This window comes from Lagenorhynchus albirostris, chromosome 2, assembly GCF_949774975.1.
Source record: "Lagenorhynchus albirostris chromosome 2, mLagAlb1.1, whole genome shotgun sequence".
In the NCBI taxonomy this organism is placed as follows: domain Eukaryota; kingdom Metazoa; phylum Chordata; class Mammalia; order Artiodactyla; family Delphinidae; genus Lagenorhynchus; species Lagenorhynchus albirostris.
The window spans coordinates 76,565,777-76,578,571 of NC_083096.1; the positions used below are offsets into that span (position 1 = coordinate 76,565,777).

Genomic DNA, 12,795 nt, shown 5'->3' on the forward strand with positions numbered 1-12,795 from the left:
TTTGGGTGCCTATGGCAGTCTCAAAAGGGATGTCCCTGACATATGCTCATGGCTGTGATGAAGTAGCTTTGGGTAACTTGAGACAACCTGCCTGAGATGATGTGGTAAACTAGTTAGAGCCAGGTGATTCCCAGGAAGGAGAGAGCCCCCACGTCCTGATGTGACTGATGGCAGGAAAGGCTACAGAAATGTCAGGGAGGGTAACCACTGCAATGACCTTGGATCTGTATTTCTCCAGGCTATTCAGCACTTTGGCTTTCATGATTCCAGCTGGCCCAACCTTTACTTCCTTTAGTGACACTGTCACTTTCTCCTTCAGAGACCAGTCCCAGGAGTCTCTCCTCTCCCCATCTTGCCCAGTTCTGCTTCTTTGCTTTCCTAAAGTCTTCCTTAACCATGGAAGCAGTTAGTAAGACTCTTGGAAACCATGAGGACATTCTATGGAGAGAAAACCTGGGCAGGGACCAGAACCCAGGTGGAGCCTCCACTCCCTCCCCGTGCCTTTGGCCATGGGCTAGGATTGGGCTCCGGGGCTATAATGTAAAGCAGTGTTGAACTGAGATGAATAGATCCTCTTCCCCCAACCAGAATAACCTATCTCCTCTTCATGACTGCCAAGTGCTACTTTCAGGTGCATGAATGAAGTTGTTTCATGACTGCTAAGTGCTCCTTTCAGGTGCATGAATGAAGTTGTTTTGTTTTCTTTTGGTGTTGTTGTGATCTCATTTTTAGAAGCTGTTGAATGTATTGAATGGTTTGGGGAGCAGAATTAAAAAGGGGTCAAAATGTCTGTCCTCCTTTGGAAATTGGCCAAGAGTCATTTGCAACCATTAACCCCCACACAGGTTTCTATACGGTGAGCGACACAGGGTAAAAAGCCAAAGAGAATACAGGATCCCAGGTCTTCCAGCATTTATTCTGTATTATTGTACACACTCACAGATTCAACAATAGTAGTGGGGATGCAGTCAGAGTTGCTGTAGTCACTGTCTCTTCAAGCAGAGGCTCTGGACACCTGAGGTTGGGATTGGGCTCATCAGGGGTGGGTGCTGGGCAATAGCTCCCCTCCCCGCCAAGCCCTATCCAAGGGACATGCAGAAGGACAGGGTCAGGCAGGTTCACAGATAAGGTGGGCCACCCAGGTTGGGGACTGGAGGTAAGCCAGGCCACTGGCTCTCTCTTCACTTGTGTGGGATTTCCAGGGGCCTCTGGGCCCCTAGGGGTGGTTACTTATATTTGGGGGACACTACACCTCCTGCTTCTTTAGGGTCAAGACTTCTCCCTTCAGTGGTTGGACTAGGTTGGTCTCTTGGACCTGGCCAGGAGTTGGGACAAGAAGAGGCTACTTCAGCAACCCCTCCTACTGCTTCAGCTGCTGCTCCCCTTTCTTTTCCAGTTGCTCATCTTTCTTTGCTAGCTCTTGATCCAGCCGCTGGCCCAAGACCTTCTTCTCCTGTTTCAGCTGTTCCACATGCTTTCCTTGCTCCTGTGACACTTTCTGCTGCTGCTGCTGTTCCACAGGCTTTCCTTGCTCCTGTGACTCTTTCTGTTTCTGCTGCTGTTCCACAGGCTTTCCTTTCTCCTGTGACACTTTCTGCTGCTGCTGCTGTTCCACAGGCTTTTCTTGCTCCTGGGACTCTTTCTGCTGCTGCTGTTCCACAGGCTTTCCTTTCTCCTGTGACTCTTTCTGCTGCTGCTGCTGTTCCACAGGCTTTCCTTGCTCCTGGGACTCTTTCTGCTGCTGCTGCTGTTCCACAGGCTTTCCTTTCTCCTGTGACACTTCCTGCTGCTGCTGCTGTTCCACAGGCTTTCCTTTCTCCTGTGACTCTTTCTGCTGCTGTTGCTGTTCCACAGGCTTTCCTTGCTCCTGGGACTCTTTCTGCTGCTGCTGCTGCTGCTGTATCACAGGCTTTCCTTTCTCCTCTGACTCTTTCTGCTGCTGCTGCTGCTGTTCCACAGGCTTTCCTTTCTCCTGTGACTCTTTCTGCTGCTGCTGCTGCTGTATCACAGGCTTTCCTTGCTCCTGGGACACTTTGTGCTGCTGCTGCTGTTCCACAGGCTTTCCTTTCTCCTGGGACTCTTTCTGCTGCTGCTGCTGTTCCACAGGCTTTCCTTGCTCCTCTGACTTTTGCTGCTGCTGCTGCTCCTGTTCCTGCTGCTGTGGCTCCTGTTGCCGTGGCTCACACTCTTTCTTGGGCACCTCCTTCACAGGAGTTGTGTGTTTCTTCCCGAGCTCCATGGGATCCTTCCCTGGGATCTCCGAGGGTGCCTTCTGGAATGGGGCAGGCAGTGGAGTTGGCTGCTTCACTTGCTCCTGCTGGATGTTGGTGGGAGGAGAAACAGGCTTGAGGGGCTCCTTACTGGGGGCAGGGGGCAAGGTCACCGGCAGAGTACATTGCTGAGACATCTTGGAAGCTGCTTTAGGTCAACCTGAAAATCAGGATGGGTCAGAGGGTTAATTGAAGGCGAGGAAGTAGATGAACCCCTGGAAATATGCAGCAGCGCCTGGTTTTTCAGCATCCTCTCTTCCCTTGGGTGGGGGTACTCTCCCACCCACGCTGGGCTATCATTCCCCAGAAGCAGCAGAGTGAAGGGTAGGAATGGAGAGGGGCAGGGAAAGACCCTCCTGGGAGCCTCTTGTTCCCAAGAGACAACAAAGAGGACTCTCCAGAGGTGCTCTGCAAAGGTGGGCTGGGTACCACTTCACCTCCTGCTCTTGCCTATCCTTGTCTCTCCCTTGTTTCTGACCTTCATGTACAAAGAAGAGAGATGAGCTCTGGGATTATGACAGGAAGAGGGAAGGTGCCACGAAAAGAAAGGTCTCCTGGAGAACTCCCGAGTCCTGGAAAATCAGTAGCCCATCCCGAGAGGATCTGAGAGGTGAGGGTGCACGCCCTGGACTGGAGTCACATGACATGATCTCAGCTTAAATCTCCCAGTGAAATGCTGTGTGGTTCTGCGAAAGTCATTTAGCCCCTCTGGACCTCAGGTTTCTCCTCTGTAAAATGAACAGATTGGCCTATTCAGCTCCAGAGCTGCTTTCTCTCCTGACCATCTGAGCTTTAGCTGGTGGTGGTGGGAGGGGGCTGGAAGGTTACTGAGAGCTGGAGTTGGTTCTTTCAAGTCTCCTACTTCTAAGCTGGGTTTCCCTGTCCCTGCTCAGCCTGGGTTCTCCAAATAGAAAGTGTTCCCCATGCTGCATTTCTCCCTTTGGTAGCACAGCCAAGAGTTACAAGCATGTCCCCGGACACCCTGCCTCCATAAAGAAGGCAAAATCACAGTCAGCCCAAATCAATCAGTTTTAGGAGAGAAACTGGCCATATTTCCCCTTTATCCCCATCTTACTCCTCTCTCTGTCTCATTCTATTTCTCTGTCTCTCTGTCTCTCTGCCTCTCTGTCTCTCTGCCTTTCTTTCTCTCTCTCTCTCTCTCTCTCTCTCTCTCTCTCTCTCTCTCTCTCTCTCTCTCTCTCTCTAAAATACGGTCCCAAGAAAGTATGGGGTAGGAGGAGATTGCTGTCTGTTCTGTGTTTCCATACCATGGCACCTAGCCCTCAGCACAGTGACCTGAGCCCTCCAAGAAGGACAGTAGTCCTGTTGAATCCAGCACACAAATGATACCTACACCCACCTGGCTGGCCACCCCCAGCCGTATTCTGGCCTGTGGGAGACCCCTGGTCCCAACCTTGGTTCTGCCAGCTAACACTTACCTGACTCACAGTGAGGATGGCTGCAGAAGCTTCTAGTGGAACACTGAGCCGAGCAGGGGCCAGGGTGCCCTTTATACTGTTCCTCAGCCTCGCCTCTCTCCCAAGGTGAAGGAGATGGACTGGTTTCACCACTCCTGTTGGTCTATTTCCTCTAGCCCCTTCCTGACTCATCATAGGAACCTTAAGCAAAAAACCCGTCAGGGCCCCTTTTCACAGGGACACACAGCTCCTGCCTGGCCAGAGGGCTCTGGGGGCTCATTCACTCCTGTGATCCTTGCGACCTGGGCACAGGGAGGTGAGGGAGGCATTTCAGGAACCTGGTCCCCTTTTCCTCTTGTTTTGTGACCTCAGCCAAGCTTTTCTTCTGAATCTCACTTTCTCCACCTATAAAATGGGTTTTTCCTCATTGTTAGGCTGTGGGATTCATTTCCAAGGGCACAGAATGGAAAGTTATATGTCTTTCTGGGATGTCCAGTCTGGAGATATTGTGTAAAGGTCGGAGGAATCACTTCTCATGAAGGGATGGGGCTGTTGGGGGATTCTCTTGGCCACTAGTCCATAACCCATCTGCTCTCGAGACACATCTATAACTCCATTCTGTGTGGAAATAAACTCTTTCCTGGGATGGGGTAGGGTTGAGTCTGACAACTTTAGGCCCAAAAAGTCAAGCAGAAGGCTTTGCAGGTGCTACCATGTGCTAGAAGCTATCCAGGACCTATGCTGAAGGCTGTAGTTACAGAAGTTTCCAGGAACGCCATGCTCACCAAAACTCCAAAGCATGGACCATTCTAAGTCTTTAATATATAAATATATATATATATATATTTAAAATAAATATATAATAAATAAAAATTAAATAATAAGGATTGCTTCTTATGGTGATAAAACAAACGTTTCATACAATGTTTGGGGAAATGCATGAAGGTATAAAATCAAAACTAGATCATCCATTACTTTCTCTAAACTACTCTCTAAAAATAGCTTAAGCCAGCTTTCAGAGTGGGGATTAGTGCTTGTTTGTCCCTCCCCGGTGCTGATGATGACCTAACACTCCTGGAATACAATCCAAACCACTGCCTCAGGTTCAAAGACCCTCGCTGAGGGTCCTCAGTTACTAGGACAAGCCCAGTGCTCTCCACCTCTGGGGGCTCTCTGTGTCTTTCACCTTCACTGTAAATGTGGGGACCTGCCAGAGAGCCTCCCTGAGACCCCATCTAGAGAGTTATTCCCTGGTTCACTTCATTTCACTAAGAACAATTGAGGGCCCTTTTATATGCTTTTGTTCACTTGTTTATTTCCCATGTCTCCCATTGGAAAATAAGCTCTAAAAGGCAGGAGTTTTGCCTGGTGGGTTTTCCACTATGTCCCCAAAACCTGTCATAACCGTCGAATATAATCAGTGCTCTATAAACATTTGTCGAAGGAATGAAAGAACAGTGCATCTCACCACCTGGAGACAATTACACAATTACCATTGAGCATTTTAGTGGGGTGTGTGTGTGTGTGTGTGTGTGTAAACAAAACTGAACTGTGACTTGCCTTTCTTTTTAATGATTGGTTAATAGCTTATTTTATGAACATCATTTGAACTCTCTTCTTCACAACCTAATCAAAAAAGAAATGTTAGAACAATATCAAGGAAAATACTCATTTCTGGGGTTAACTTTGAGATTCATTCTGATTTCCCCATAGTTTTCCTCACAGGCACCTCCCTCCCAGCCCCAAATAGATCTATTTATGGTGCTAATTTTGCCATGCTCCTGGGGCTTAGTCTGGAAAGACAGATGGAGGGACTCCTGCCTCCAGAATACTACCCTCTGCTCATGCCCTCTCTGGTCCCTGAGCCCACCTGGGACCTCACATGTTCTCTGCCTTAGCACAGGGATGGCCATCTTCTGGGGCTGGGAAAGCTCTCTCCACCCTGCCCCTGCCATCCCCCTCCCCCATGCAAAACCAACCCTGTATCCTCACACATGGGCACCCATGCCCTGTGCTCTGCTGCTGACATCACACAGGAGGAATCTGCCCCTCCCCAGCTCATTACAGTCAGTCCCAGGTAGCCACACTGGTATTATGGGTTTCCAGGGGCTAGTACCTGCCAGATCTACCTCCCGCCCTCTGATTCATAGCATAATGAGAGCTTTGCAGGGAAGACAGTGTGTGTGTCTTTGGTCACTGGGCAAAGCTAGGGTGTGGTGAGGAGGGTGAAGCATGGAGCTGACGTGTGTGTGTGCAGGGGAGGGGTTGGAGGAGCCCCAGCCTTTTAGGGGCTCAGAGGCCCCATGCTCTGCCCTCAGGTTGCCCCATCTGGGGCACAGACAGGCATGTGTACAGGGGAGATCCTCTCGGTGTCTGTGCGAGTGACCCCACAGGCCCACATGAAGAGGCCGGGTAACTGTCCATCCCCCGCCCAGTGTAATGAGGATGAGCTCATATCCCATGACACATGCAGAGGCCCTGACGCCAGCTCATCCCCAGCTCAAAGAGGCCCCAGCTCTTTCTCTTGCAGAGCTAGAAACTCTCCAAAAGAAACGACCTTCTTGAACTGTGGCTTAGCTGTGGGGGCAGGAGGAATGGGTCACGAATTTCACTTCCTGGGGGATGTGAATGGATGAGGACAACTCTTTGTAAGGGACGGGGTGATGGCAGATGGTCCCGAGAGGCAGACTTGGACCAGGAGGTCTCATGTTCCCACCTTGGGTCACCATGACTAAGCTGTTTCCCGAAGAGGCAATACCTCCATCCTCTGAGGCCACTAACGTCCTCTCCATCCCCTGAGGCCTCCTCCTCTGCTCAGCGCACTGTTGCCTACATCATCTAACAATCTGCGGCCCGCACTGGTCACCTTCCCACAGGCCCAGAATCCTCACTCTCCTCCTCCATGGCCTCCTGAACCTGACCTCCGTGCCTCATTTGTCTTTTATGCCCGTCTGCTGCTCCAAGAAGGGAGAGAAGACCAAGAAAGGGCCAAGAGGCTGATTCTTCCTCTCTGGCCTCCTGGGTTGGCCTGTGTGATGTGCCCTGGTTGCCTTCCTTATGTCTTCCTCTGGCTTCCCCTCCTTGATCTACGGGGTTCCTGGTTCCCAATTTCAGTCCCCATCGTTGGCTCTTGTTTGTGAATCTGATCCTGTGGAGGGACAGTCACAGTTCTGCCCCTGGTGCAAAAAGTGGGGCAAAGCCAGGAAAGTTTATCAGTAGCAGAGAAAAGGAGCTGTTCAGTGTCCTCTCCTCCAGCTGGCAGGATGCCCTCCCCTGGGGCTCCCTGGGAAATCACATAAAAGTACTATACAGAGGATTGGCATCATCTGATCCTGGAGAAGAGGTTTTCACCAAGAGGAGTTAATTGCCTTGCTGGGGTCCTGCTCAGCCCCAGTGTGGCCCTTTTCTAACCTCATCTGTTCTTTGTATTTGTGCATTGTTTGACTGTCATTAAGCTATCTAACTGCTCCAGGCATCCAGATGGGTCTGTCTGGTGTAGAGTATCAAATAGTGCCTCTTCCTTCTTCCCTAAAACACGCCTCCTGCTTACTCTCTGCATCAAACCAGGCCACAATGCAGAGTCAAGGCGAGTCTTGGTCTCTGGGGCCCCAGTTGGGTCAGTGTACTGGGGAGGGCCTTGGCTACCACCCCAACCTCCCAGGGAGTTACAACCCCTGACCTCAGAAAGCCCCAGATTTAGGGGGACACAGCTCCCGTTCCCAGGAAGCTCCCATCTGATAGGAAGACAGGTACAGGAACAGAGCGATGGGTACGATTCAATGCCATGCCACATGAGCACACAACTAACTGGCCTAGGCATGGATGCAGGGGTGAACAGGCCAGGGCTGTGAGTCTCCCTGGGGAGGAGGCAAAGGAGGCAAACCTTCAAAGCCTACTGTTTACCAGACATGGTGCTAAACAAGCCTCATCCACTATCTCATTTAACCCTCTGCACTTCACAGACGAGAAGCTGAGGCTCAGAGCAGGGGTCCCCCAGCCAGCAAGTGGAGCAAGCGTGGGTGTGTCTGCTCCCAGGCCAGCCTCTCCACCAGGGAAGGCAGGGATGTCCATCAAGTGCAATAGATACCGGAGATACCGGAGAAGCAGCGTCCAGGGTTGCCACAGAGGAAAATTGAAGAGCTGCAAACCAGAAGACACCTGAGCTGGAAACTGCAGGAGTGGCCGAAAAGTTATTTTCCTGCCACTCAGGTTTTACTAGAAAGCCTGCTTGGAGTGGGGTGTAGGGGGGAGGGCAGGAAGGAGAGAGAGAAGTCAGAAGCCTTTAGGGGAGAAAGGCAAGCCCAGGTCTTCCTCTTACAGGCAAGTCCTTGCGTGCTCGGCTATAGCCTCGCCTTTTCTCTCCCCTGTGGTCCAGCCTCCAGTACTTCTGGGAGCCTCAGGCCCCAGGCACCATCAAACCAGCTCCTTTACCAGCTTAAGATCCACATCTGAGAAAGCTGGTGCTGGAGGAGCCTTTACGGTCATCAAGTTCAACCCTGGCTTCACGAAGGATGACACAGTCTAGAGACGGGAAGGAAGGGCAGGAATCACACAGCGGGTTAGTGGCAGGTCCCGGCCAGGTCCAGATCCCCTCATCTCCTGAGTTCACCTTTACTCACCTCTGTGCTTCTGTGCTGGAAGTCCCTTTATCACCTTCTGCCTTATTGATCTTTTGTCCATTGAGAGCAGATTGAGAGCTTCCCGTGTGCCTGTGTTCCAGACACTTAGGGGTACAGCCTTGAACAAAACAGGTGAAAGTCCCCACCCTCCTAAAATTTTCATTCCAGTGTGGGAGGCAGGTGGCAAGTGAAATAAACACATGCCTGGAATATAAAGCGTGTTAGAAATACTGTGTAGAAAAATAGGGCAAAGAAGAGGTTTATGGAGCGCTCAGGGAGGGGATGTTGTGTATTTTAAATGGAGTAGTCAAGAAAGGCCTACAGCAAGAACCTGAAGGAATGAGGTCAAGGTGAGGATAAGTGGGGGGAGAGGGAACAGCAGGGGCCATGTCCCTAAGGCATGTTCTGAAACCAGCAAGGAGGCCAGTATAGCTGGGTATGTGTGAATGAGGGAAAGAGCTGTCAGAGGTGAGGGTTGAGGAGTGGGTGATGCCGGGCAGTGGGAGAAATCATGCAGCAACTTGGGCTTTTACAGTGAATGAGATGAGAAGCCACTGCAGAGTACTGCACAGAGGATTGGCATCATCTGACTTACTTTAAAAGGATCTCTCTGGCAAGGGTGGAAGCAGGTAGAACCGTAAGAGGCAACCACAGCCACACAGTAGCTGCTTAGAACTCGGGTAACAGTAGCAGAGGCAGGGAGAAGTGGTCAGATTATAGATATGCTTTGACAATAGAATCAGTAATACTCACTAACAGATTAGATGTGAGGTATAGGTGAGAGCAAACAATGACTCAAAAATTCTTGGCCTGAATGAATGACTAAGGATGGAGCTGCCATCTAACAGATATAGAGAAGACCACAGGTGGGGCTGGCTTTGTGGGAAAAATCAACAGTGAGCTTTGTGACATGTTAAGTTTGAGATACCCATTAGACACACCCAAGTAGAATTGTCAAGTAGGCAGTTAGATATACTAGTGGAGTTCGGAAGAAGGTTCATGCTGTAGACATAAATTTGGAAATCATCAGTGTATAAATAGCATGTGAAGTCATGAGCCAGGATGAGGTCATCAAGGGAATGAATACAGATAGTAAAGAGAAGAGGTTCAAGGACCATCCCCTGAATTACTCCAGTGTCAAGGGGTCAGATGAGAAGGAACAAGTCAAGAAAACTGGGACAAACTGAGAAGGAGCAGGTAAGAAACCCATCCGGAGAATGGGGTATCCCGGAAGACAAGTGGAGACGTTGAGGAGAAGGGATGAACAATTGGAGGAAATGCTGTAAAGATGAGGACCAAGAACACCCATTGGGCTGGGCAACATGGAGTCCATTGGAGACCTTGACAAAGGCAGTCAAGGGCAGAGGTGAGGATGAAAGCCAGATTGCAGTGACTTCAAGAGCGAATGAGAAGAGAGGGCTTGGGACAGTGAGAATAGACAGCATTTTCAAAAAGTCTTATAGGGAAGAGAAGCAGATAAATGGGAGAATAGCCAGTGCTGATTCCCTTCCTCCAGCATCTTCTAAACTCTGCTCATGACTCTACCCTTCCTCTGCTGGGAAGTCGCCACTGACAGACCAAAGTCCACGAGACCCTGACAGCTCTACAGCCCATGCTCATTTCAACCCCATCTTCCCACTCCTCTGCTCCTGCCTGTGGAGGTTTGGATCGAGGCTGGGACTTTCCCACTTCTCTGTTCCTGGAGACGTCTTCTGCAAATATCTCCATGACTTACTTCTGCACCTCATTCAGACCTCTACTCGAAATGTCACTTCCCTGAGATGGCTCCTCCAGCCACCCTATCTAAAATAGACCGCTCACTCCAACATGCTATTTATCTCATTAGAGTGCTCATCATCATTTGAACTTACGGTTTTTACTTGTGTTCTTGCTTCGCTAGAATGTAAGTTCATGAGAGGGGAGCTCTTTACTGTATTAATTTCTCGACTTTCCCAATACTTGGGACCGTACTTGGCACATGGTCTCCTCAACATGTCCAATATGTCTGTCACCTACGTAAATACTTCTGGAAGGAATGTCTACTCATGTTAAAAAGATGTAACTGTGTTTTCCCATAAATAAATTTAATGTCTAATATCTAGTCACTGTTCTTGATGAGAGAAAACTTAATGCATTCAAGTCCGGATAAACTCAGTCAACTCTGGCTTAACCTCAGGCAAGGTAAGATCCCCTCTTCCATTCCTTCTCCTCTTACCCCTCAGATTATTTTAAGACTGCTTTCTGGAAAGTAGAAGATTTTAGATCTGTGCCATGAATCCCAAAAGCCTGCTTAGAAACTTAATTTTTGTTTTGAAGATCCAGCCGTAGACCCTCCTCTGGGGTCTGTGCTGCTCGCAAGATGGAAGACGGCTCCTCAGGGAGTCTTGTGTGAGAGAAAAGATGGGATTAAAATATTCCAAAATTTCACCCCCCTACACAGTCTCTCCTTCTTTGTAGCAGTAGTGATCATGTGACTTTGTAAACATTCCTTCCTCCATATTCATAGTCTCAAGCTTTAGAGAGCAAAACCAGGACCCCATTTTTCCTCCTGCGTCTGCCCTGGCACTTTTTGGTGGTATTTCTGTGCTTAGAGTTTCATTTCTCCTCTCCCTGCCTCCAGCCCTAGAAATACAGGAATTCCAGCCATCCTCTGCCCCGTCTCTAAGTCGTTCCAAGCAGCAGGTGGATCTAACTGGCCATGAGGCCAAACAGAAGTGTGAAATCTGCACTCAGGGATGAGCCTAGGAGAGACAGTCCTCGCATCCCTGCAGGCACTGAGGGCTAATAGAGCCAAGCCAGCCCCAGCCCTTCTGGAGGGTCTGTGCTATGCCCACCTCCAGGAGGCAAGAAAGATGACGGGGGCTGGAGCCAGGGTACGTATAGTATTATTTTAACTGGGGAAGGAGGAGCATTCAGTCTGGCTGAGGTTCAAGGAGCCCCATCTTCCATGCTTAACTTGCCATTGCAGCTTCCTGGGTCTCACATAGTACAAGCATCTCTGATGTGTGCAGCAGGATATCAGAGTTTAAAAATTCAGTTTGTAATTTTTGTCCATGACTCCTAAATGTAACCCAACCACTTCATCCAATGCTTAATCAAGCAAACAGCAATTGATCTAGTGTTGAGTGGAGGGGAGAGGAAACATTTAAGTCTCCCCAGTTTGCACCTTCCTAACCTGAGTTTTCTGCCATTGAAATGGTTCCTCTTTTTTCCAGCTTTATTGAGATATAATTGATAAAAATCATGTAAGTTTAAGGTATACAATGTGATGCTTTGATACACGTATATATTACAAAGTAATTACCACGATAAGGTTAGTTAACATATTTATCACATAATTACCATTTGTTTGTGTGTATGGTAAGAAAATTTAAGATCTACTCTCTTAGCAGCTTTCAAATAAATAAGACAATATTGTTGCTTACAGTCACCATTTTGTACATTAAATTCCCAGAGCTTATTTACCTTATAAATGGTGGTTTCTACCCCTATTCCCTCCCCCACCTGCCCCCACCCAGTCCCTGCCAACCACCACTTCACTCTGTCTCAATGAGGCTTTTTTTTTTTAAGATTCCACACATAAGTGAGAAAATATAGTATTTGTCTTTCTGTCTGACTTATCTCACTTAGAAATGATTCAAAATGAAATACAGAAAGACAATTTTAAAAGAAAAGGAACAATGCTTCAGTGAGCTGTGGGAAAATATCAAGCAGCCTAGTACAAGCATAGCTGAAGTCCCTGAAAGATGGAGTAGGAGGGCAATTACTGAAATGTTTACAAACCGGGGTGGGGGGCTCTACACGGATACAAAAATATTAGTGAGCTCAAGCACAAGAAATGTGAAACAAATTATATTATCACATCAAAATAAAATTGCTTCTAGCAAGTGATAAAGAAAATAATCACAAAAACCAGCACAGAAAAAGACACATTGCACAAGGAAGGTCATATTACAGAGGGAAAAAGAGTAAGAACAAATTGCTCACTCTTCACAATGCAAGCCAGAAAATAGCAGAGCAAGTGTACTGGAAGAGACACTATATATACATTGGAATTCTATATTCAGTAAAATATCTTTATAAAATGAAGACTTTGTCAAACATTTCAAAGCTGAAATAATTTAACACCAGAAGACTCTGTACTCTAAGAAATGCTAAAGGTAATCCTTCATGGGCTTCCCTGGTGGCGCAGTGGTTCAGTCCGCCTGCCGATGCAGGGGACGCGGGTTCGTGCCCCGGTCCGGGAGGATCCCACGTGCCACGGAGCGGCTGGGCCCGTGAGCCATGGCCGCTGAGCCTGCGCATCCGGAGCCTGTGCTCCGCAACGGGAGAGGCCACAACAGTGAGAGGCCCGCGTAACGCAAAAAAAAAAAAAAAAAGGTAATCCTTCAGGGTGAATAGGAGTGATATAAAATGGAATTATAGATCCACACAAAGGAAGAAAGAGCACTCTACTGGATAAAAACAAAAGACTTTTGCTTACTATTT

At 48.7% G+C, this 12,795-nt stretch overlaps 1 protein-coding gene across 1 annotated transcript; it reads right to left on the bottom strand.

The window, feature by feature from the left end:
- Positions 1 to 897: 897 nt before the first annotated feature.
- Positions 898 to 3,745, bottom strand: LOC132513844 (involucrin-like). The gene is made up of 3 exons (XM_060138452.1): positions 3,710 to 3,745; positions 2,105 to 2,430; positions 898 to 1,501 (listed from the first exon to the last, which is right to left on the bottom strand). Exons 2-3 carry the CDS (start codon positions 2,405 to 2,407, stop codon positions 1,361 to 1,363), a joined length of 444 nt encoding a protein of 147 aa, XP_059994435.1. The 5' UTR covers positions 2,408 to 2,430; positions 3,710 to 3,745; the 3' UTR covers positions 898 to 1,360.
- Between the last annotated feature and the right edge of the window lie 9,050 nt (positions 3,746 to 12,795).